The 22,953-nt window shown below is 40.6% G+C and overlaps 2 protein-coding genes across 25 annotated transcripts in view; both read left to right on the plus strand.

The window, feature by feature from the left end:
- Nucleotides 1-9,166, plus strand: part of ablim2 (actin binding LIM protein family, member 2) — a 122,285-nt gene extending 113,119 nt beyond the window's left edge. For all 20 annotated transcript variants that reach the window (XM_044183428.1, XM_044183431.1, XM_044183427.1 and 17 more), the window contains 3 exons: nucleotides 1,690-1,697; nucleotides 1,819-1,899; nucleotides 7,189-9,166. In XM_044183428.1, the coding sequence (XP_044039363.1) occupies nucleotides 1,690-1,697; nucleotides 1,819-1,899; nucleotides 7,189-7,302 (203 nt within the window). In that variant the 3' untranslated portion in view covers nucleotides 7,303-9,166. The remainder of the gene's footprint in view (nucleotides 1-1,689; nucleotides 1,698-1,818; nucleotides 1,900-7,188) is intronic.
- A 3,373-nt stretch (nucleotides 9,167-12,539) lies between these two features.
- The window catches only part of afap1 (actin filament associated protein 1), a 127,859-nt gene continuing 117,445 nt past the window's right edge, over nucleotides 12,540-22,953 (plus strand). For 2 of the 5 annotated variants that reach the window (XM_044185082.1, XM_044185087.1), the window contains exon 1: nucleotides 12,540-12,683. In XM_044185082.1, the coding sequence (XP_044041017.1) occupies nucleotides 12,644-12,683 (40 nt within the window). In that variant the 5' untranslated portion in view covers nucleotides 12,540-12,643. Of the gene's footprint in view, nucleotides 12,684-15,715; nucleotides 15,738-22,953 lie in introns of those variants that run through there. The other 3 variants (XM_044185088.1, XM_044185089.1, XM_044185085.1) reach the window with 3 other exon arrangements.

A 22,953-nucleotide genomic window follows, 5' to 3' on the forward strand; every position in this document is an offset into this window, starting at 1 on the left:
CAGACAAGTCAACCAACCAGGTCAACCAGGTTGTATGTCAGTCAGTTAACCTTAATCCAGCTGATCATGTGTTTCATTGCTGAAGACAAAATTGAACTCAAAAAGCCCCTGATACCAGCAGGAAGTGATGCTGACTGCATCCCAGGCCTGGCACAGCATCACCTGATGTCTGTGGGCCAATGACTGCTAAGGATTGCAACCGCATATTAAAGCTAGGGTAGGTAATGCTGGAGAAACTAGCAAGAGACAGCTGGATTTTGAAAGTATCCAACTGAAAAAATCCCACCCCCTCCCTTCAGGCCTCCCCCAAAACACATTTTCATGCGCAATGAGTCTAGGGGCAGAGTGTGCGCAGGTAGGTAGGCCATCCTATCCCCCCTCATAGTCATAGAGTTGGGAAGTCGGAGGAGCTGTTGGTTCTGGAAGTACCCACTAAATTCCAAAGTGTCTGATCTGATCTACCTTTCATTGGGTAAATTGAGAAAGCTGTGTTCACTAAACTTAACAACTTCTTTATTGTAAATAGCCTTTTGAACAAATTTAAATCTGGCTTCAGACCATGTCAAAGAATCAAGACTGCACCAATAAAGGTGTTAAATGACATTCGTCTGAACAGTAACTCAGGTAAAACATCATTTCTGTAGTGCAGCTTTTAATTATTATTCAACCTGTATATGCTCTCTGGGCTAAATCATGCAAGACAGTAAGTCTTCATCATTGCAATTGGGGACAAAACACTGCACCATAGTTACTGAATTCATCCAAAATTGACCCATAATGTGAAAATGAAATTTTCTGAATGCTGATAACAAACTGCTGAATGTTATAGCAAAGTGCAGTCTTTAGCTTCCTCTAGCCATTAGCAACACATGCCACAAAATTTTAAGCTCGATTAGTGGATGTTTCTTACCAAAATGCTACTTAGGAGTCAAAGTTTGCTAATGTAGTTTTTATGTGCGCAGTCTTTGGCTTTTTTAATCAAAGAACCAGATTTCTTTTTTGTACTGATGATTCACCCAGGAGACTTTCCTTCCAAGTGCTCCAATGTCAGTCACCTAAAGTTGTCTGTGCCGAAAATGAATGGGACTTTTACTTCCAGAACCGTGGACCCCCAGAAGAAACTCACAACTATATTGTTGCGATAAATCACAGGCTCAATCCCCAAAACAGACCCTTCCCCCAGATAACAGTGTCAGCTAAAATCTTAAACTATAAAATGTGAAAAGGCCCGTGTCATCTTTCCTTTAAGTACAGATCTTGACCAAGCATGCAGGGCCCCGCAGCTCTGGCTCCAGATCAGTTACTGGAGGTAACAACATGGAGAGGTGATGTCATTTTTCCAGCTGCAGAATTACTGGTGTGTGTTTACAAGTGTGTGTGTGTGTGTGTGTGTGTGTGTGTGTGTGTGTGTGTACAGTCCTGGCTGTATCTTGGGCAAAGACTGAGTTGACAGGAAGCCAACCTCATAACTGTGTGTGTGTGTGTGTGTGTGTGTGTGGGTGGGTGCATAGCAACCGTTTATAAAGCTTTTGACGCCTTCGAAACCCAATATTTTTGAGCAGATTTGAGTCCACAAGGTGTCATTTATTTCCAGGCTGTATTATGGTAGTTTTCATAATAGGTCTGCTATTCAAATAAAATCTCATTGTTCCACCAGATTAATTCTCTCTCTCTTTTCCTCCCTCTCAGAATACAAGGTAAGATTTCCCTCATTTGTTAATACTTTACAAATAATATTCTTGGCAGCTTTGTTTGGACATTGGATTATAATTGTATTGCCTAATAAATCTCCCACAATGTTTACTTTGTGTGTGCCAGATCTACCCTTATGAAATTCTGGCAGTGACACATAGAGTGAAAGTGAAGCTTCCCAGAGATGTAGATCGCACCAGACTGGAGGTGAGCTCTAATCTTCTCCTCCCTGCTCTGTTGTTTCCCCCCTTCTTTCCACAGTTCATTAAAAAGCCTGAGAAAATGTTAAATTGAGGTTTGAAGAATGACTTAAAATCAGAATTATGCAGTTTGGGTAAAGTAGCCAGGCAGCTAAGCCAGGTGGGATAAAAGTATCAGCACTTCTCTCAGCTTTGACTTTCTCCAATTCTTATAATGAGCATTGAATGACTGTAATTTTGCATTTAAAAAACAAAAGAAATAGATAGACTTTTCTTAGGAAAAAAAATCTACTGGTTAAATTAAACTAAATAAATGGATTCAGTATTTCTCCACCAAAATTATATTTCTGGCTGTGTGCTGAAGTCTGAAATTGGATTTAGACTATCATCTGCTGGTAAAACGGGGGGGGTTAAACTTGGGGAACTTGGACCTCTGACTTTCTAAAATCTTTCTACAGCCCTGTGTGTATCTATCCTCAGATGATGCCTATCTAGATACATAAAGAAACATACAGATACTTGTGTACCAATATGATGCATTGTAATGTACTGCTGATTCAATTCGATTAGATTCAGCTGTGATTTAATATTAATTCAGCTCAGATTTGATATTTTCAGTTGTTAGTGAATTGAAGTGTAATAGTTTAGAATAACCCAAAAGAGTTGTAGATTGTAGAAGTAGCATTAGCTGCTAGGCTAGCGATACTTGCCTTGGGTTGCCTGCTTGTAATAATAGTAAGGAGGTTTGTGGTGGTGTTGGTTACACAATCTGGTGGAAAGCCTGCAACCTGAAGAGTGGAGGCTGTTATAGCAGCAGATTAATGCCCATGGTTTTGGAATGACACGTTCAACAATGACATACAGGTGTGTTACTTGTGTGGTGTAGTTTGCTGCACAAAATCTCTTTAAGTCGAAGCTGCAACATTCTAAATAAAGTAAATCAATTGTGGGATTTATTGAATGTGAATGTAATTGGCAGTAGTATTGGTTTTAACTTTCTGATGCTGTATCACATTACTTGCTCTTGCCCTGGGTCACGGCAAGTTTAACCCACATGCATGTCTATCAAGCACAAACTTAATGTCCCATAATAACTAATTTCCTGCAGCTGTTATTCTTACACTACCCATTTACAGATTCAGAACTCATTAAGTTTGAAAACAGGAAATATTTTAGTCAATAAAGTAGTCTCAAATAAAGTTCCACATAAGATTAAAACCCGATTTAAAAACTTCAAACTGTGGTTTGTGGTGCAGCACTGATGGTCCTCCTGTCCTCAGAAGATGTTTCATGAATCTTTGTTTTCCAAAAACACCCCTTTAAAATATTTAAACCTTCAGCAACCCTAATATGAGAACTCTGTGTGAGCCAAGATGGGAATATTGTCCCAAGAGGAGTCGGACCGTCGGGATATCGAGGTGTTACTGACGCAAGAGATCCCCTTTGTGGTTGGGATCACCAGACTGGAGCCGTATTGTCATTAGTGTGAATGTGTGTGTGTGTGTGTGTGTGTGTGTGTGTGTGTGTGTGTGTGTGTGTGTGTGTGTGTCAGAAAAAAATATTCCAACCTCGGTTTTACCCACCACTGTTCCTGATCCTTGACGCCAAAGTGGTGTTGGTTTACCCAAACTAACCAGCAGCTAAACTTGTATCCAAACTCAAACTCCGAGCCAAGAGGGAGGCACTTTACCATGAGGCGATACAACCAAATGGGATGTTGTGTGGGGAGATGCTTCTGTCATTAAAACTTTTGGAAATACGTTTGTTTGCTTTCTTTCAGAGAGTGAGATGAGAAGATCAGTATCAATTTCTATCAATGTCTTTGTGTTAAGTACAGAGGTGGAGTCAGGATGTAGTTAGCCTAGCTTAGCATAAAGACTGGAGGCAGGGTCTGTCCTCAGACCGAGTCACTGTGTGCTGACATCCTACCTCGTCTGCAACTGCACAGCGTCAGTGTGTGTGTCATGTTTTTACTATGATAGTGTCTGCTTATCACTCTACATACCAGCATTGTCACCATCTTCCAGCGGGGGTGGAAGCTTGTTGATCCAAGCAGTGAAAAATGGGATTTCAGCAGTTTTTAATACACTATAATGGCCAAACAGCCAACTGTAGATGTAGGTCTCCCTTAACCAACATTTAACTATACATTTACTGTAGTTTATATAGTATAGGCATTTAAATCCATTCTGAGACGAGATGCTCTTTTAGCGCTAGAGCCATTCTTGTCCCTTTTATTGTTTTTTTTAAGTCATCGATAGCTGATATTTTGCACACCACACCTATAAATTTAGCCATTTTCATGGCAAAAGATTACAATCATTCAGTATTTCCAGGATTTTATGTCTGTGAACACAGAATACAGCATTTAAAGGTGGGTTTATCAACCTTTTGTGGCCTGTGACCCTGTCTTTAGCATTCGGGCATTTTAAGTAGCATGGGGTGGGCTCCAGGATTTTATAGGATTGGAGATATATAAAAAATATTTTAAAATATTAATAAAAATGTTTTTTTATAAATAAATGTAACAAATAGATATTATTGTATGCCAGAATCTGCAGCTGTTAAGTTTGTCAAAGTCCAATTGGCCTTTTGACAATAAATTTTTGATCTCTCAACTAAAGAGTTCAAGCAACTAAACTCAAAAATCAAAATCAAACAGTTCCTTTAGCTTCTTCGTGTTCTGTCGTTATCTTGCTCTTTAATGTCTAGTAGGGATTTGGTTACATGTGTATCAATTCAGTGTTGATAACAGTAATAGAGGTTCCTGTCTCAAGTCCTGATAGTAATACTAGCAGCTACAAGTACGTGACTCCTGTCTGAATGCTGTACCATACTGCAGACTCTTCTCCAGTAGTTCTTGGGACGGCGGAAAGTATGACTTTAGGAGGAACTTGTTGGGGAGCACAAGCTACGGCCTAGGAACCAAATCTGGAACCAGGTTTCTGTGTTTGAAATGCAGGAAGAAAAAGTTCCCATGTAGATTCTTGGGCAACTGGAAAAGTTTCTCCAGTGGAAAGGGGCCACTAGTTGCCCAGTTTGCAGGTTCAAAGGCATTCTTCATGTATTGTGTCGGCAAACCCTGATGATTATATGGTCATTCACGTATTCGTCCTGTGCTTTGACCTAGTGTAACTTACAGTGTGGACTGCTTTAAAGGTTGAATCCACAGAAAATCACTTAGAGCACTAAAGTTCTGTCTTTGGGTCCAAACCCTCTAGCATGTTGTACATCCAGCCATGCCCCAGATAGGTGTTTTGCCATGGACCACTGAGAGAAAAGACTTTTTGTGACATCACTGATTGGGTTTGAAGCCGTATGAGTGGTGGTTTTACAATCACTAGTAATGATAACTTTATGCTATAAAATATTGTGAAAATCAAATTTTCTTGTTAATAGAGATTGTCTTCTCTGTCATTTTACTATCATGTTATTATCCTGTCAGCATGGCAGGTGAAAAAATAAAGGGATCTGGATGCTTTGCCTAGGGGGGGGAAAACAATCGCTCCACATCCCCCTCTGTTGGTTGGTATGGAAACCAGGTGATTGGCTACGGCACAGCAACAGCCTGCCTCTAATTTACTATCACTATCATCAGAGACGCACAACTGCTGTGCACAGTGCAGCCAAGTCTTAGAATAAAGTGGCGCATGCTTTTGTTCTGGGTCTAAATCAATACCATGCATGCTTTTGTTCCATGGTATATTTTTGACATTTACAGAGGAGTTAGTGAGTGTTTGCAGCGAGAGCCAAGCTGGGATTTGGATAGCAGTTTTGTTTGGATGAACTTCTGAGGCACAGAATTGAATTTGGTGTGTTGAACCTCAATACAGAAGGCAATGTAACGCCTGCTTATGTGGTGAACACAAACATGATCTTAGGATTGATGAATGTCTTCTGTGTGAGTCCAATCTGAGAGTATGCAACTGATTTAGAATACAACAGAAGTGGGTGAGAAAAGTCAAGCTGTCCTGGAGGCAGGAATAATCTCATTGATTCACGTAAAACTTGTGTTTAATTGAGCCAAAGAACGACATGGTTTAGAACATGTGGTTCAATAGCCCAGTGAAACTTTAACAAGACAGAGAGGAGAAAGCCAGCGTTAGGGCTTGATTACCCCAACACACTGTATAACATATAGCAGCAACATTTTAAACTGAAGTCAATTTAATTCAATGCAGTTGCAGTGATTTAGTGGATGTGATTGCAGAGTTCAGTGCTGTTCTATTAGGGAACAGAGAAAACCTTAGTCCACATCTGAAGAAGCTATCACATTCGCTGTGTTGCACCATTTAATTTCACATAACCCTGCCCTCCCGAATGAGAAGCAACGCCAACTAGAGCCTTCCTCTTTTTATTCATTTTGCCATGGCCAAACCTCGCCACAACCAATGTTAGCCACTTTACAACTACGTTACCAAGCCTTCAGCACCACCTATTTCACTAGGATGGGCAAATGAATTGTGCTGTACCACTTTCTGGTTTGACCAGGCACTTAGAAAGTGCTACTAACTTTTTTACATGGCCTTAAAGCGATTCTGTGTAACTTCTGAAAGATGAAACAGCACAATCTCCCTCTTACAAATTAAAAGATGAATTCACAAACAATAAAACACGCGATTGCTGAGTTTAATACACTCAGGGGTTTTGCTGCCACAGCCTTACTTGATCTGGTAGCCAGTAGCTCATGGTGGTTAACACACTTTATATAGATATTGCTGTGTAACTGCAGTCATTTCACTGACTTTTAGACTCTTATGTACTAATGCTACTACACTTAGCATGTCACAAATAAACATGTCAATGGTTTTATCACAAAAGTGAACGTGCACAAGAAGTAAACCCATCATGCCAATTTCTGAGATGCCACGTTTAGTCACGGGGACACTGTTCAGCAAAAGTTTTCATACCTAAACAACAAAATAGCTGCTTGTCAATACATTCCAAATGACCACTTTGAGCATTTTGCTGATCTGGCACCCCCTTCAGTACAGCAAAGAGTCTGTGGCAGTGCGTTTTAGTTTAGTTTTTTAGTTTAGGCAACTACAATTAGTTAGAGAAGGATCACCTTCTTGGTAAAAAGACACCAACATTGCTTGTTGGTAGAAGGCAGTACAATAATCCCAGTCTCCTTCTTTAATTTGCCACCCACCTGTGGGTTTTTGAAGCTGTTTGGATGACCACTGCTGACATGCCTAGTGAGGACAGTCTCTGAAAATTATGACCTGCTTCATGTACAATATTGGTCTTTTGCGCTAAGTAAGCATATTTTTTCTACTGTGTTTTGCTTTTCCAGAGACACCTATCTCCTGAGGACTTCCAGCGGGTTTTCGGCATGACCCTGGAGCAGTTTGACCGCCTGGCCCTCTGGAAGAAGAACGACCTGAAGAAGAAGGCACGCCTTTTTTAGACAGAAAAAAAAGCAACATCTCAACAAGTATCCGTCCTGTCTGGGAGGAAGCAGAAAAGAAAACCAACCCTTCTGAAATATCTATATATGCACCTGTAAAACGCCATGCCATCTGCCTGTGACGCCTCAGAGAGGCGCTCCCTGCGGGAACATTCTCACAATATTGAGGCAGCATCTACAGCTTTTTGTATGCGATGTGGTCCGAATGTTAGACTGACAACCTTACAGAAGAGGATGAGGAGCTGTGTTTGCATGGCCTGTGTTGATGCTCCTCGCCTCAAATGTGGTTTCTGCATCCTCCCCCTCCCGTCCATCTCGATGCTTTCATACACCCTGGCAAAAATAACAGCCTTTTCTAATTCTCGAGGAGGCTTTCCCCCAGGTTTCTGTTGTTCTGACTGTTTTACGTGCGCCTTCTTCTACTCTGTCAATCTTGACTTATCTCCCTGTTTCTATCTCAAGTTTTTCATCACCAACTAGTTTGTTTTCACTTTGCGAGAGTTTGTCATCTTATCTGTCTCTACATATCATCTGTTTGCTGCTCTCTTCTCTTGTCTCTCGCTTTAAGTTTCTGCACTGACTGACTGTTATATTGTCGAGCTAGTTCATTTTTACACCCTTGCCATTACTTTAGGACAGTGAAGAGACTGCAGACTTGTACACACTCACTGTTCAAGCATGCAAGGCCAAAGACAGGAAAAAGAGACGACTCCAGCTTCTCTGATCTTTTACTCAAAAAGCACCTTCTCATACGCTTTTGTTTTCAATTGTCCTTCATGTTCTTTTCAATCAGAGAAGTTGGGAAAGACTGGCCGGGTATGATTTGCGTGCCCTGATATGTTTGAATTCGGTCCCATATCTTACACATGCATCTCGTAATTCAGCACAGATAGGAGAGCCAGGGCAGTGAATCACAGACGGGGGGGGGCTAAGGAGGGGCCCTGCAGAAAACATACAGTACAGAAGGTTTCAGGGTGTGTAAAGGTGTCAGACAAGCAGCATTGCCATAATGACATGCACTCTCATCAGAAAAACAAAAGAAATTATTTTTCTAAGCTATTTTTGACTTCTGGAAAGGATCATTAAACCAATCATGAGACGCAGCTGAGAGAAATCATGATTTTGTTACCCGAAAAAAAAAAAACCCATGCTGACTTTGTTAAGCTTCACAGACCTGCAGCTGCACTTAAGCATAACAAGTGAGGTCTTGCTTGATTTAAAACCCAATCCTCTAACTGTGTTATAGCTCCTCAGATAGAGATGTAACTCTTTATATGTTTGTTGTTTGAAAGCATTGTTGCATAAAGTAAAAGCTCCACATTTAAGCTGAAGTCTGTCAGCTTTGCTTGATGATTTCTGGACTGAAAATTGATCATCGCCATCTAACATACTGCAAGATGTATGTGAACATTTACTGGACATATACCAGATATATTTGTCTGTATACAAGCCATGGTGTATAACTCTTCAGGCATGCATGAGGATGGGAAAATTAGTTTTGTCCACTGACCTCAGATTAGAAATGTATGAAAACATTATCATCAATGTGGTTTGAGTGGTTGATTATTTTCTGGTTAAATTGTGTCAAATGAAATGCCCAGGTCAGCTGCTTCCATTAGCTTGTGTTAGGTATTTATTTAATTGCATATATTAAGGACGGGATGTTATTTTGAAATCTTAAGGGCGTAGTGTTGAATGAATAGCATCACTGAGATGAGAGCTTTTGAAGAGAAACATATCAAATTTTGAGTTGAGAGTGTCAAATGAATTTTGCTCCTGTAAGTAACACACTAACTGTTGTCATAAAGCGTCATGTCCTCTTTCTAATATTCATCTGCTATTAAAGTGCTTTATCCAAACTACAGACTCAGTGTGGGTTGGAGTCCTTGAGTTTGTAAAATGAATGTCAGTGTTACTTATGGAATGACAGTACCTTCAAGTAAAGTGTGCAACATATAGGTGTGTGGATGTTTTTTAAGATACAAGGGAGAATGGAGTTTTTCCATTATGTTGTTCCAGTGTTGTAAGATGATCACCAAATAGCTGGGGAAGCTCACAGAAAGCTAGAGAAGACACACTGAAGAAAAGAAGATGGATAGAAACACTGTGGCTGGTGTTACAACCTGTCGGCAGGGTGGGTCGCTCTCACATTTATACAGCTGTAGAACGGTGTAGTCCCTCATTCGTGCCATTTTTGTGAAAAAAGAGAACCCCTCTTTGAACAGAAATGGTGGTCTGAGATTCAATCCGCAAATGATTTTACCACAGTGTATTAGCACCTTGGTCAAGCCAATCATATGCTAATCGGGTACTTAACAGGGATGAGGGAGGTGCAGCCAGAAAACAATAGGCCTGATTGCTGATTACTGGGCCATCTTGAAACTATTAGGTCAGTTTCAGGTGAAACTAGGCTGAGTAATCAACAGATACTCAGGTAGACTCCTTCCTGAGGGCAGGGCTTAAGTAACACAGAGTAGCTTAAATTTCTGTGTTCCCGGTCCATTTTTCACAATGACTTCCGAATGGGAACCGAAATGTCTTGATTCTGAAAACAGTGTCCAGATGACTACAACTGAAACCTTTTCTACGATACAGCTGTAGAAACATTAACATAAACCACAGGTTCTAGTAGTAAAAATGGCCAAAAAAGTTTTCCTAAATCTAACTTGTCAATCTACGTTGACACTGCAGCAGAAAGTGTCCTATCCTGTCTGACTTCTATATATATATATATATATATATATATATATATATATATATATATATATATATATATTAAAGATGATGTGTTTGGGCTTTTGCCTTCATTTGATAGGAACAGCTGAGAAATGTGTGTGAGAGAGAGAAAAGTGGGGATGCCATGGCAAAGGGCCATGGGTTGGCCTCGAACCCATGCTGCAGTAAGGACTCAGCCTTGTACATGGGCCGTGTGCACTCTACCAGGGGAGCTACTGGGACGCCCCACTTCTGACTTTTCTGGATTTTAATCAGCGTGCAGAATGCAGCAACTAACAAACTGTATTTGCATTTTTAATAACATTCATTCATTCATTTTGAAAAATCTTCTGGTGTCTGGAGATTCACTCACATGATTTCAGGTTTGATTGTCCCACACAGGTTTTTCTGAGATCTGAGACAACCTGGTTTGCAGTCACTACGGCCGATTACAAATTAGGCTGATCTTCGTTTCTATTGCTTATGATAACATTGTACTCAAGTATATTGCTGAGATCTGAGAACATGGTGACATCGCTAAAAAGATGTCAGACAGGTCAAGAAACACCAGCAGTCAGACGATCAGACAGGTTGTAAACAAACTCCCAGGTTAGTCACTTATTTGGAATAGAAAATGAAAAAAATTGACTCAAACAACCTTCTGGTTCAACTTCAAACAAGATACAAGATGGATTTATTGATCATTTTACAACACAGGGTTGTATAATGGGATTTTGTTTTGTAGTTATCTTTATGCCACAAAAAACCAAAAATGATATACAGTGAATAAATAATAAGTCACAGAAATAAAACTATTTTACATGGTGGAGTGTTGAGCAGTCTCACGGCCTGAGGGAAGAAGCAGCTCTGTAGTCTGGTGGCACGACAGCAGATACTTGTGTAAAAGGCTGTGGCTGGGGGGGGGGCTGTCCTGCCCTGCTAGTTCCCCCTAGCACCAGCAGATAGCACGTTCCCCACTACTCACTTCAGCCACCAACTAGCATCTACATGGACCATGGATTGGATGTGATCCTTTCTACGTCAGACATGATCTCAGACTACACTGGTCTGATTTTGACAAGTTAAAGATTACACTGATCATCCTCATGGGGGGTTACAAGGCTCCAACTGCTTCCAATTGTGATGAAACTTCAACGGATGACACATCTTTCTCATTTGCTTCATCACATGTGGGGGACTAGGTATCTGGTATAGGTTACATCCAAGAATGATATGCAAATATGAGCAGTAATCCTAAATGAAGCAGGAAGCCTACAGTGTGAATGTAGTGATGCTACATCAGAGTCGAGGAGGAACACCCACCATGACTGGACTACACAAGCAGAGAGACTCTTGGTCTCTTTGGGCAAACAGGTCTCTGACCCAGAGAACACCACATGAAGACTTTCACACTTTGCTCAGAGCCTGTGGTGTAAGATTCACATTGAGAAACAATATTTATCACCATTGTTTGTGTTTTGTGTTTTCTCCATTGCCGTCGAGGACAGAATGAAGTTGTTCCATTCTGAATACAGACTTTCACAGAAACACAGTGCATGCTGCAATGAAACCGTTTTTCAGTGTAGAAGAATGAAGGTCCTGCGTCTCGTAGCCGGTTTCATGAATGCTAGCTTTTTCTTTGGATCTATGGTTTATCTTAAAATTGACATTTGTTTCTGAAACGATTTGGCATTGATTATCAATCATTCAAAAGAAATCACAGTGTCTGATGGGTGATGGTTTGCTTTGGCTGCGTGTCTTTGTCTAATTTGTTTCCTGGTTGGCTTTATTGCAGATCTGCAAAGAAGTATTTGATGTCCACCTTGTAGTAAATGTTCAATTCAGCGTTGTGTTGGAAATGAATTAAGAACACGTGAATCTGCCGAGAAGATTATTTATCTTGAACAATGTATTTGTTGTCTCGATGAAACTGGTTGCTTTCTCGTCTTAATTAGTTTCTCTTCTGTCATATCCTCCTCTCTAATCCTTAGCAACCACATTTCCATTAATATTGAATGTTTTATCCAATTAAATCTAAACTGGGTGCACAGTGCCCTTAGGGGAGCTCCAGGGGTCTCCATCATAATGATTTTAATTTTCTTAATTCATAATTTGATGTTATTGCATTGAGCGTCATGAGGTTTAAGGCTACTAAAACACTTTGGTAAGGGAAAGATTTGTGCTTTTTTCAATATTGGACCAAGACAAGATCGTCCTCAAACCTGAACTGAATGCTTTGAGTTGCCTAAACATAACCATAAAAACATTGTGATGCTCCGCTGCTACCAGGGGATATTAACATATGAAATATGTTGTCAGTGAATGTTTTGCAGATAAGTTCAATATTATTATTTTGCACCTTTGCAAGTAAGTTGATTAAAATGTTTCCTTGTTTGGTTGAAACAGTGTAATCCTGATAGCATTATGTTTCTTTCAAAGCACCGACCCCCCCCAACTTTCTGTGCAGTACACCATGAGGAGAAAGATCCCCTTTCACTTAATGGGCAAGGTGTCCCACAAGACCCGCCTCTTGTGACGGAGCCTGCGATTGGCCGACACTGCTGTCGGTCACTGCGGGGTTGCCAGGCGCACCCGCCCTGCCTCTATTGTCACCGCTCCGAGAGGAATGCTTCTTTTTGACATGGAAAAGGAGAAAAACGCCAAAGGTGAGCCGCTGCTGCTCTGTAACACTTTGTACCGTCGACTTTCATTCACAAGTTGTTCGCTGCATGTTAGCTGTTAGCTTGGCTTGTTGTCACGGAGCTGTTAGCCTGGTGTCTCGCTTCCTTCCGTGGAGTCACTCCCACGGAGTGATGGGAGAGGATGCATGCTGGCTTGGACTTCATGCCGAAATGCTAAAGAATGGCGTATCTTGCTAAGTAGTGACATAGAGCTCCTGTCGGGACTTATGTCGTAAGAAGTACAGTGGCTTACAGCCAACTTTGTGTACTTTGGTATTTTTATTGGTCCCATTAACAGCCAAGTTACACTATTATTAAAGGTCGTTATAGGGTCTTTGTGGTGTTTTTTCGTGACTTTTATAGTGAATGTATTGTCTTTAATAGGATTTCCGTTGGTGTCATTGTAAGAGATTCAGCTTATTTCGAGGTTCTACTGTAAAATTTTAATAGCATCCTTCTGGTTCCTCTATTAGCCTACTATAATACCTAGTTCTTTTGATAAGAATTTCTGATATATTAAGGATTTTTTATATGCAGCTGACTCAAAATTGTATTATTCTGATGTATTGGAGTATACAGATAAGTCAGTGCAACATACAGGAGCTTCAGTGTTGTGAATGGGACTTTCAGGGGTACAAAGGACCATGTGGCAGCAGGAGAGGAAGAGGAGAGGAAGAGGAAGGGGGGGGATTCAGTGGCAGACTCAGCTGTGTGATGCCCTGGGCTGGAGGCTGCAGGCTGCTCCCAGCATCAGCAGCCCTGCAGGGGAGGATGGGGGGAGGATGGGGGGAGCCCAGCTGGGAGCCTGGATCTCCCTCCAGACAAGAGCTCCCAATGATTCATTTCATCAGGGTTTATTTCAACGCTCAAAAATCCATGTAAAATAATGTGGTTTAAAAAAATCACACAAATCCAATTAATCAAATCCAATAGAGCAACCGGACAGACAAAGCACAAGATTTAGAGTCATTAAGCAGGAACTGTTGATAGCAGAAAACAATCGTTAATGACTTCTAATAAAGCATTAGCCACCATCATTAGCCGTCTATTTACATGTACATTTAGGCTAGCCTACAGCATTGTGTCTCTTTTTTAACTTGCTGCTTTCAAGTGTTGTTGGAAATTAGGGCTGCAACTAATGATTTTTTTCGCATCTGCCACTTATTTTCTTTATTATACAGTTAATCATTTGGTCTATAAAATGTCAGAAAATAGTGAAAAAATACCAATCACAGTTTCCCAGAGCCCAAGTAAGCATATTTAAAAAAAGAAAAGATTCAGAGTGCCTCGGAAGTTCAAACAAATGTAATGACTTTGGTAGGGAACACAAAAGCTCAAAAAAGAAGAAAGGTCCAAGGCACTCTGCTGGCCAAAAGTCACAAAGCCTTTATTCAGATGGCTATTTCACGGTGAAATTCTAAAAGCATACACAATGCTTGTACATGTTCAATAGAGCCTCGTCAACATATTTGTAACTATCCATTACCACCACTACATTGACGACATCCAATTGTTTTGGACTGGTTCTGAGGAGGAACTTTTACACTAACAACAGAAACCTAAAACTGTGTATTGAGTATAAAATAATTTTATTTTCTTAGATTTGGCTGTCTCTAAGAGTGAGGATGGCCCGCTCCACACTACAGTCTCTAGGATGGCAACAGATAAAAATAGGAATCCCATCAAAAGTGACCCTATTCTTAGGGAAGTTTTTCCTGCCCCTCCTAAGATCAGTTTCAAGAGGGCCCCTACACTACAGGGACAGGTTAGTGCCAAGCCATCTCCCTGCCAATAATTATAAAAAAACCTGGCTTCATTGACGATTGAAGGGTATTTACAAATGTGGCTTTTGCAACCATTGTGCTGCTATAAAGGAATGTAAGCAATTCAGTGACTTTAAAACTCACAAGGTGTATGACATCAAAACATTCATTAACTGTAACACACGTTTGTTGTGTAGCGTTTATCTTGTACCTGTGGTTGCTTTTACATGGGCCGGACAAAGAGACGACTGAAAGACAGAGTCTCTGAACATAAGTATGCAATCAGAAAAGCACATTTGGATTACCCTATGGCTAAGCACTTTTATAATGAACAAAACAGCAATCGAGACAGCCTTATGGTTGGAGGCGTAGGTACCATCAAAAAGAACATTCGGGGTGATGATTGGCTAAAATTATTATTGCAGAGAGAAACTTTTTATATACACCAAATGCAGGCCACAGCGTACCCAGGACTAAATGAAGAAATTGATTTCAGTCCTTCTTTGTAGTTTTTTGTAGTTGTTCTGATGCATGTTATGGTGCCTTGCTGTAAATGGTAATATATTCTTATTATATTTTCCTCCTTCTGAACATCTTGTAGTGCCATCTAGTGGTCACACTTTGCATTTGTCACTTGCGAGCTCATTGGCTTCCTGTTCAGGTGTTTGCAGTCATCTTGTAGCTTGTCTACTAAAGGGGAAAGAAGAAGGCTACGCGTGGTGTTACCCAGCTCTATTGAACATGTACAAGCGTTGTATATGTTTTTAGAATTTCACCATGAAATAGCCATCTGAATAAAGGCCAGAAGAGTGCCTTGGACCTTTCTTCTTTTTTTAAAGCATAATTAATTCGGACCAATGAACCAAAAAAGCTGTGAAATCTGTGAATTTTGACATTTTCGCTTTAAAAAATGACTTTACGATTTATCAATTATCAAAATAGTTGCTGATTATTTTTAGTTGGCGACGGTCAGAGAATCGATCAACTATTCATGTCAGCTCCATTGAAAGTACTTAAAAGACATATTGTGCACATACGGACCCAACAACTTTGTATTTTGCACAGCAAAAAAGAAAAGAAGGAACTGTAAAAAACCCAAAGTTACCAATATTTAAAGTTGAGAGTAAAGAGCACAAAGTAATGTCAAGAATGAATTATAAAATGATCTACGTACTTGATGTGTATTTTTCCTCCTTAATCTGATGCAGAAGCACGAAGCAGCTCTGTGCCACCTGATGTTTACAACAAACATCCATTAGAAGATGATTTTCTAACAGTGAGTAACAACAGCACCTGTTCTGTTTCTGTAATGCACTGTACAGTCTTCCAAACAGGTTGCATGATTGGACAGATTGCTAGGGCTGGTTATTGTATACATATTTTTATATAAGTGCTGATACGATACATGTTTTGTTACAAATAGCAAAGATATTGGAAGATTCTGTAAAACCCTGGAATACTTTCATTTGCAACGTTTTTAAATGTCCAATGCCAACACTCTTTCTTTCTGTCTACAATATCTGCACTTGGCAACTACAGTATGGTTAGGGTGAGGCAAAACAAAAAAGGGCTACATACTTCCTGCATTGGCATTGGATGTAAATTATGGAATCAAAGAAAATGGATACATACAGTAATTCGTGGAGATACTGGGCTGAAATAAAGTAGTCTAACATTAAGTCAGGAAGGATCTCACTAAAGAATAAAGGCCTCAGTATGTTTCAAACAAAGTGTTGAAGTCAAAGTTGTCCAACAGCATCAGAGGGCTGCGTCTGACAATTTTTGTAACTTTTCGACATGACAAACAATCTGGCAATCACACCCACTTGACGCAGCATTTGGCCTGGTGTGTTAAGGACAGTAGGATTTGAACTTCTCTCTTAAGCTCACATTTTCTTTCTTCTTTTGAAGCATACTGAAACCTTATGTAAAAAAGATTACAACTCTAACCACACGTTTAATGTCAGCTTTCGGTACCCCCCTCGTCCAGAGTCCTGCGTTCTGTCGACGCAGAACATCTTACAGCCCGGTCTCTGCAAGATGTGCGCATCTTCAGATTTCCCGTTGGTTAAGCCCTACAGATTATATACATACAGAGACCTTACGTAGGCCTACACAGACATGACTGAGTATTGATTTGTGGAATACGTTTTGGACTGTTTATGAACAGTTGTCTCCCATTTTCTTACCTTAGCTGACCTGGCTCTGTACTGAATTTGAATTCCAAGAACTCTTTATACTTGTACAGTCTTTTGTCTTTTATTTTGACCCTTTATTGTACGTGTGTGTATGTGTGTGTGCCTGAGGCTCGCTATTTCCTTGGTTGCTGGGAAGGCCAGGCCAGCTTCACCACAGCCATTCACTACGTGACAATGGACAATAGCAGGCAGACACGTTGTATACATCCTGCTGGCTTTAGGAAAGGATGGAGCTCTGAGCCAACCTGCAGACACAGAGCAGGCAGGAGCAGAGAGCCACACAGTAAACAAAGAGGGGGTTCGACTGAAGTTTCAGTGGAGAGTTTGTATCTCATGATGGTTTGTTTTCCCATCCTCGACAGCAATAAAATGAAGTTAGTGATAAACTCTATTTTAACATTGTGTACACAGACTTTGCGTAGATCACGGTTGAATCCTTTCTGGCCAACACTGGAATATTTTCCTTGAGAACTTCAGATTTTGCACAACATGCATATTACTAAATGTGGTGATACTCAAGGAGGTTACTGCATTGTTAATGTTGCTGTTATGGCAGAAAAGGCTCTATTATAGTGGTTCCCAACCTTGGCTTGTTGTAAAACATTCGTTCACATAAATTAACTGGAGATAATTTTAACTGAACGATATTTAAGATATGTTTTGGGAAGTCAAAGATAAGACAACATTGTTAAACGGGCTAAATCAACGTGTCTCCATCCAAAAACAAAACATATCTGCATTATATCAAAGCATGCTCATTTACTGTACATGAGCTTGTCCATGGTCAGACAACCTTCACTGCTTATTTTGCACTTCATTAACATTAGGCTACACAGTGGTTTACAGTATACAGAAACACAGCTGCTAGCATGCTGCTTACAGACTGGAGAAACCGCAACTTCTAGGCTAACTGCAGTTCCTACGGTTACAGTCACTTGACGTTGAGTGTTAACGTTAATGCAGGGCAAAATAAACAGTGAAAGTTGTCAGGGCAGCCTAATATAAATGAGCAGCTTGGATTTAATACAGTTTTGTTTTCATTCTGAACAGAGAAATGTGCATAGACTTGATTGCCTGGCGAACAACATTGCGTTAATTTTGACATTCCTTAAACGTGTGAAATTGTTACTAGTAATGTTTAATGTTATGATCCGTTAATTTCAGAGCACTAAACTTTGTTTGTTTTCTCCATGACACCAGATGGCTCCGTATAAATCTGTTCAATATTTCACAAGAAAAAGGCAAAGATGAGCCATCATGCACACACCAATACGTTGTTAAAATGAGGAATATCGGCGCTCAATTGGTGGAACTTACTATGTGCAACCACAAATTTCACTGATACATTTCTAATATCATTATCAAGATGAAATATTCTGTACGCCATAACTCTGTATTTATTCCCATTTAAACACACAGGCTTTGACTACATTACATGAGCATTGAGTTTCACAGCAGCTGGCTCCGTTGTTCCAGCCCTGTCAATACTGTCGGCCCTGCTGATGACATCATCAATACTGGACATCTGGGTCCAGTGTGTGTGTGTTGAGATGTCATGGTAACAGTGTGAGCTGAGATTTGATGCACAGCCCCCCTCTCAGTGTAGCCCATGCTTTGTTCAGTTACAGCCCTCCTGTTGCCAGCATTAAACTGCTGCCTTCAGGTTCTGCTGTAAATATCGGAATTATCTATTATATTTTCTATGATACCCTGAGTCGTTATGGTAAAAGTGTTTTGGTAAATAATTGTTGTGACTGAGCATTTCTATTTCCACGCTAACATTTAGCTGCTGTGTTTCTTTGGTTCCCTTCTCCCCTCACCATCTCAACACTCTTTCCCTTTGTCCTCCCTTTTGTTCATGTCCTCCCTTTGTCTGCCCCACCTTGGTTTCCTGCTCTGTCTTTGTCTTTCCTCATTCACTCGCTCTTCTTTACTCGTCAGATTCCCATTTGTCTCCTCGTTTTTCTTCTTCTCTCCCCTCCTTCATACAGTATTTGTGCCTTCCTTCTCTCACAGTGTGCAAACGTCTCTCTACCGTCTCAGGTCCAGGTGTTTGCCTGCAGGTGAGGAGTCTGCCCTCATAGTCAGAAGTCATAAAAAATAAAAAATGATGAAATATTTGGTCTGGCGTGTGTGTGAATACATGTGCACTTTTACTAATCTTTCCTTGCTACATTAGCCTTGCTTACCATACCGTGTGTGTGTGTCTGTGTTACATTTGCATTATTTGACAAAAAGTTTTTAGTTTGCAAACTCATCTTTAGCATCACTTTAAAGAGACAATTCTGAATAGATTTACAACTTTTATTATGAACTTTTTCAATAAAAAAACACTACCAGTGAATTACATTGTTACACTTTAACTCATGCTGTTCCTACACCTCATCATCAGACATGTCATTCTATTATTCTGTCTTGTATTCATTTATTAAAACATGAAAGAAAAAAAAGAAATCGGTTCTCAGACGGGAGCCAGCTCCCATCGCTGCAGAGCTGGCTACCCAGCCACGAGCAGGAGAAACACAGAGTCCACTAGAAGCACATTCATGGCCCTTTGTAAAAGTTTCTGTGTGGTAACTGTGTTGTAGCTGAGCTAACGTTAGTGGCTCAGAGGCTGAGAGGCTCTCCGGTGTGTGTGTGTGTGTGTGTGTGTCAGTACGTAGCCGTAGCCCTGCTGTTTATCATGTTAATGTTACAGACTACAGTTAGCTGGCGGCAGCTGATATGAAATACAGGCTACATCGGAGTCATGATTAGATGATGTGATTCCAAATTATTTACCGGCCACCTGGCCGGTGACCTTGCTTCTACACATTGGTGTGTTTATGCGTGTGTCCACCATCCACAAAAACGCTTCATTTTCACAACTGGAATTAGGAGCGGGACCTGTGAACATCTGACAGAGGCTCCTCCCCCTTCAGCTGTCTCTGCTCTGTCTGCTCTCGGCTCTACAAACTGCTGTGAAGTCATGTTTTGGGAAGGGGAAACAAACTGAAGGATGTGATGTTAATCAGCATGAACCACTCTGCTTCTTGATTTTGTTTAGTTTTATTAATCAGTGGAGACACGAGATCTGACAAAGGTTTCATGCTGTGCACTGAGGGAAGTTAACTTTATGGAAATGCTCAAATTCTGATTAGAAAATATTAAACATGCACTGTAGATAAACTAACACAAGCTGTTTTAATTATGTTTGGTTGTTGCCTTATAATTGGACTGAGCCAATTCAGGCTGCCATGTATGCAAGTTACACATCCTGTTCCTCACACTTTAAAGGCAGAGCGCACAGGCTGTGAGGGCGGGACTCCTATAAAACGTAGCAACCAGATGCCAGATCATAAGCACGCATCCAAGAGGAAGCTACGAAAATGGTGGACACAGCGCCGAAACAATTTTGCGCGTCTGCCACCATTGCTCCTGCTGCATCTTGTCCATTCCTGCCACACAGCTGCATCTTTAGCTTTAGTCAAGTTACTGCGGTAAGACTGCAGGCGACGATCAAACATAGTGACCATAGTACAAACTGTAAATATAGATTTGTCCAAGTCCAACTCAAATATGGCACCAAAGAAATCTGTGAATGTTGATGGAAATAGTTGTTATGAGTGGGGCGCCTGGTCTCTCGGTAATCTTAAGGCCTGCTCCCAAACTTAGGTTACAAAACTGAGTAAATCCTGGCCTGATATTGGCCCCTTTAGGGCAATCAGGCTGAGTAGGTTGACAATAGCATGTTAAGGCTCTAGAATAAGTAAAAAAAAAAAAAAAAAAAAGGTATTTTGCACTGAGTAAAGCTCGGAAGTGATTTAGCAGAACACATCTCTGTCTGCCTGCCTCACTCTGTCCTGATCTCTCTCTTTCTGCCTGTCAGCGCTTGTGAGAAGACAGAGACGAAATGCATGATTGCAGTGCCTGTGTTACGAAGCCGAACTTCAAGTCGGGACATGGCTGGCATCTGCAGCTTACACCTAACGTGTTTGGGTTGTTCAGCCTCTGTCCATACAAGTTCAGCAAAGCATCATTCCATTCTTCACCTCACACTCTGCCTTCTCTCAGGCATTATTTGTGGAGTTGTGTACCAAAACGTAAACATCTATTTATTTGACAAGCGGTGATGCAGACTGTGAAATGACTGATGGCACTACACTGTACTACAGTCATTTTAAAAGGATGGAAAGGAAAGAAGGAGCTTAAAGGTCCACTTAATGATTGTAATTCAGCAAGGAAAAGCTTGCATTGGATTTTCAATGCAGGGAGAGTCTGTTTCTGTTTTGGATGCTTTCTTATTACCCTATACTATAAGCTAATTGTTAATAGTTGAATTGGTGGTGCCCCATGTCATTATTAATTCATATCATTGACCATTCAGAGCACTCAGTAATTAGTTTTCTTTCCAATAGTGAGATGACAAGGTCCATATCAATCTCATGTCTGTGCGTTATGTATGGAGCTAAAACCAGAAAGTGGTTATCCTAGCTTAGCATAAAGAAACAACTAGCCTGGCTCTCTCCAAAGTTAAAAAATATGTCAAAGCTTGTCTCTAGTTTGTTTAATCTGTACACAAGTGGAAATGTAAAAATGACAATTTGTGGTTTAAGATGGTGTTGAGCGGTGTAAATATTTCTCAGTGAATGGTCCAACTTTTAATGTCTCCAGTATGTTCAGCGATCCAGATAGGTATGGTGTTGTGCTGACTAATGGCTGTTTCTGACGGTTGGAGAAGTGATCAACTAATCAGTGATTTGTAGGCGGCACTAAGAATGGGGACGCCATCTTACGTACCTAGCTATCTATGTATCTGTTACTAATAGCGTCAGAAAAATGGCCACAACAATGGCGACAAGTATGGATGAGATCAGCGCAAGTGTACAGGTTGTTGTACTTGAATGAGTAACGACTCTTAAATCATCATTTTCCTTCAATCATCATGACAAATCTTTAGATAACTACTTCTGCAACTGTCACCGCAGCTTCTGTGTTGATTATAAATGACATCGGTGGCACAGATATGTTACTTACTTCAGCTAGATCACAGCTATTATTTCACATATACGTCAAGTAGTTTCATGCCCAAACTGGCATTTGATTCTGAGCTTCTCTACATGGCTCTGGAAGGGAGGGGCCGAGACACGTAGAAACCGAATGACCCTTGTTTGTACAGAGTCGCTGTGATTGGCTAGTTACATGCTAGCTAAGCTGGATTGGTTGTTTGATTCAGACCAGGTCCAGTTTCCAGTTTCTAAAAAAACTAAATACAAAAGGGGCGAGCCCCCACAGACACAGTTTCTTTTAAAGGAACCCTTCAATATTAATTAATTATTGTTAGTGACATGCAATGGTCAAAATTAGGTATTTCAACTGAAAATATAAGGGAATAATATTGCCTACTTCAGCTTTAATCAACATTTAAGTAAATACAAGTATCAGATCAGACTCGGTAGATACCCAATATTAAAAAACCTCGACCAGGACACCCCTAGACATCACCAGTCCCAGCAGCAGTGAGAAGAGCACAGAAATCTCTCATCAAAATTGTTCTGGCTTTGACAGAAAATAGTGCATTCATGTGAGACCTCATTGCTTATAGTATATGACAAGTGATTTCTGGGAAGTGGAGTGCAAAATCATGACAGCAATGATAGAAACAAAAAATGAGGAACCTGTGGGCTACTACTTCAAAACATCATGAGGTTGTTATTAATGTTTCTGGACCTTGAATAGAGTTTTGGATTGAATTTGTTTGTGCTGAATCTTGACACACAGGAGGAAGGAAAGATTGTGGAAGTTTGTGGTTGAACTGAAACTGTATGGTTTCCATCCCTTAACATATCACTGGCACTTCAACGTCAGGACGGCTGTGTTTTGGTTGTGGAAAGGGGTCGCGATGTTTGTGCTGTGTGTGTGTGTGTGTGTGTGTGTGTGTGTGTGTGTATCTTGTTGACTCTTCTGTACCTCTGCTCATCACCTCTGCAAATCACACACATTTTTATCATTTTAAAAATACCTTTTAACAACCAATACTCGCACATCCATGCATTCATTTGCACCATGCATACACAGCATGTGTACACACACACACACACACACACACACACACACACAATCCCCAGCCCCTACAGTATTTACCCCTCGGGCAACGAAAACATGATCGAACGAGAACCTAAAAGCTACCGACGAGGGAATGAAAAGCACGTAACAAGATGAATGGAGTGAGAACGACACAAATTAAGCCTTTGTAATGGAGTGTGTTGGCACTTGCCCCTCGCTGTGATCCTGCACCGCTTCAACAGGTCAGAA

This window comes from Siniperca chuatsi, linkage group LG22 (assembly GCF_020085105.1).
Source record: "Siniperca chuatsi isolate FFG_IHB_CAS linkage group LG22, ASM2008510v1, whole genome shotgun sequence".
Lineage (NCBI taxonomy): Eukaryota > Metazoa > Chordata > Actinopteri > Centrarchiformes > Sinipercidae > Siniperca > Siniperca chuatsi.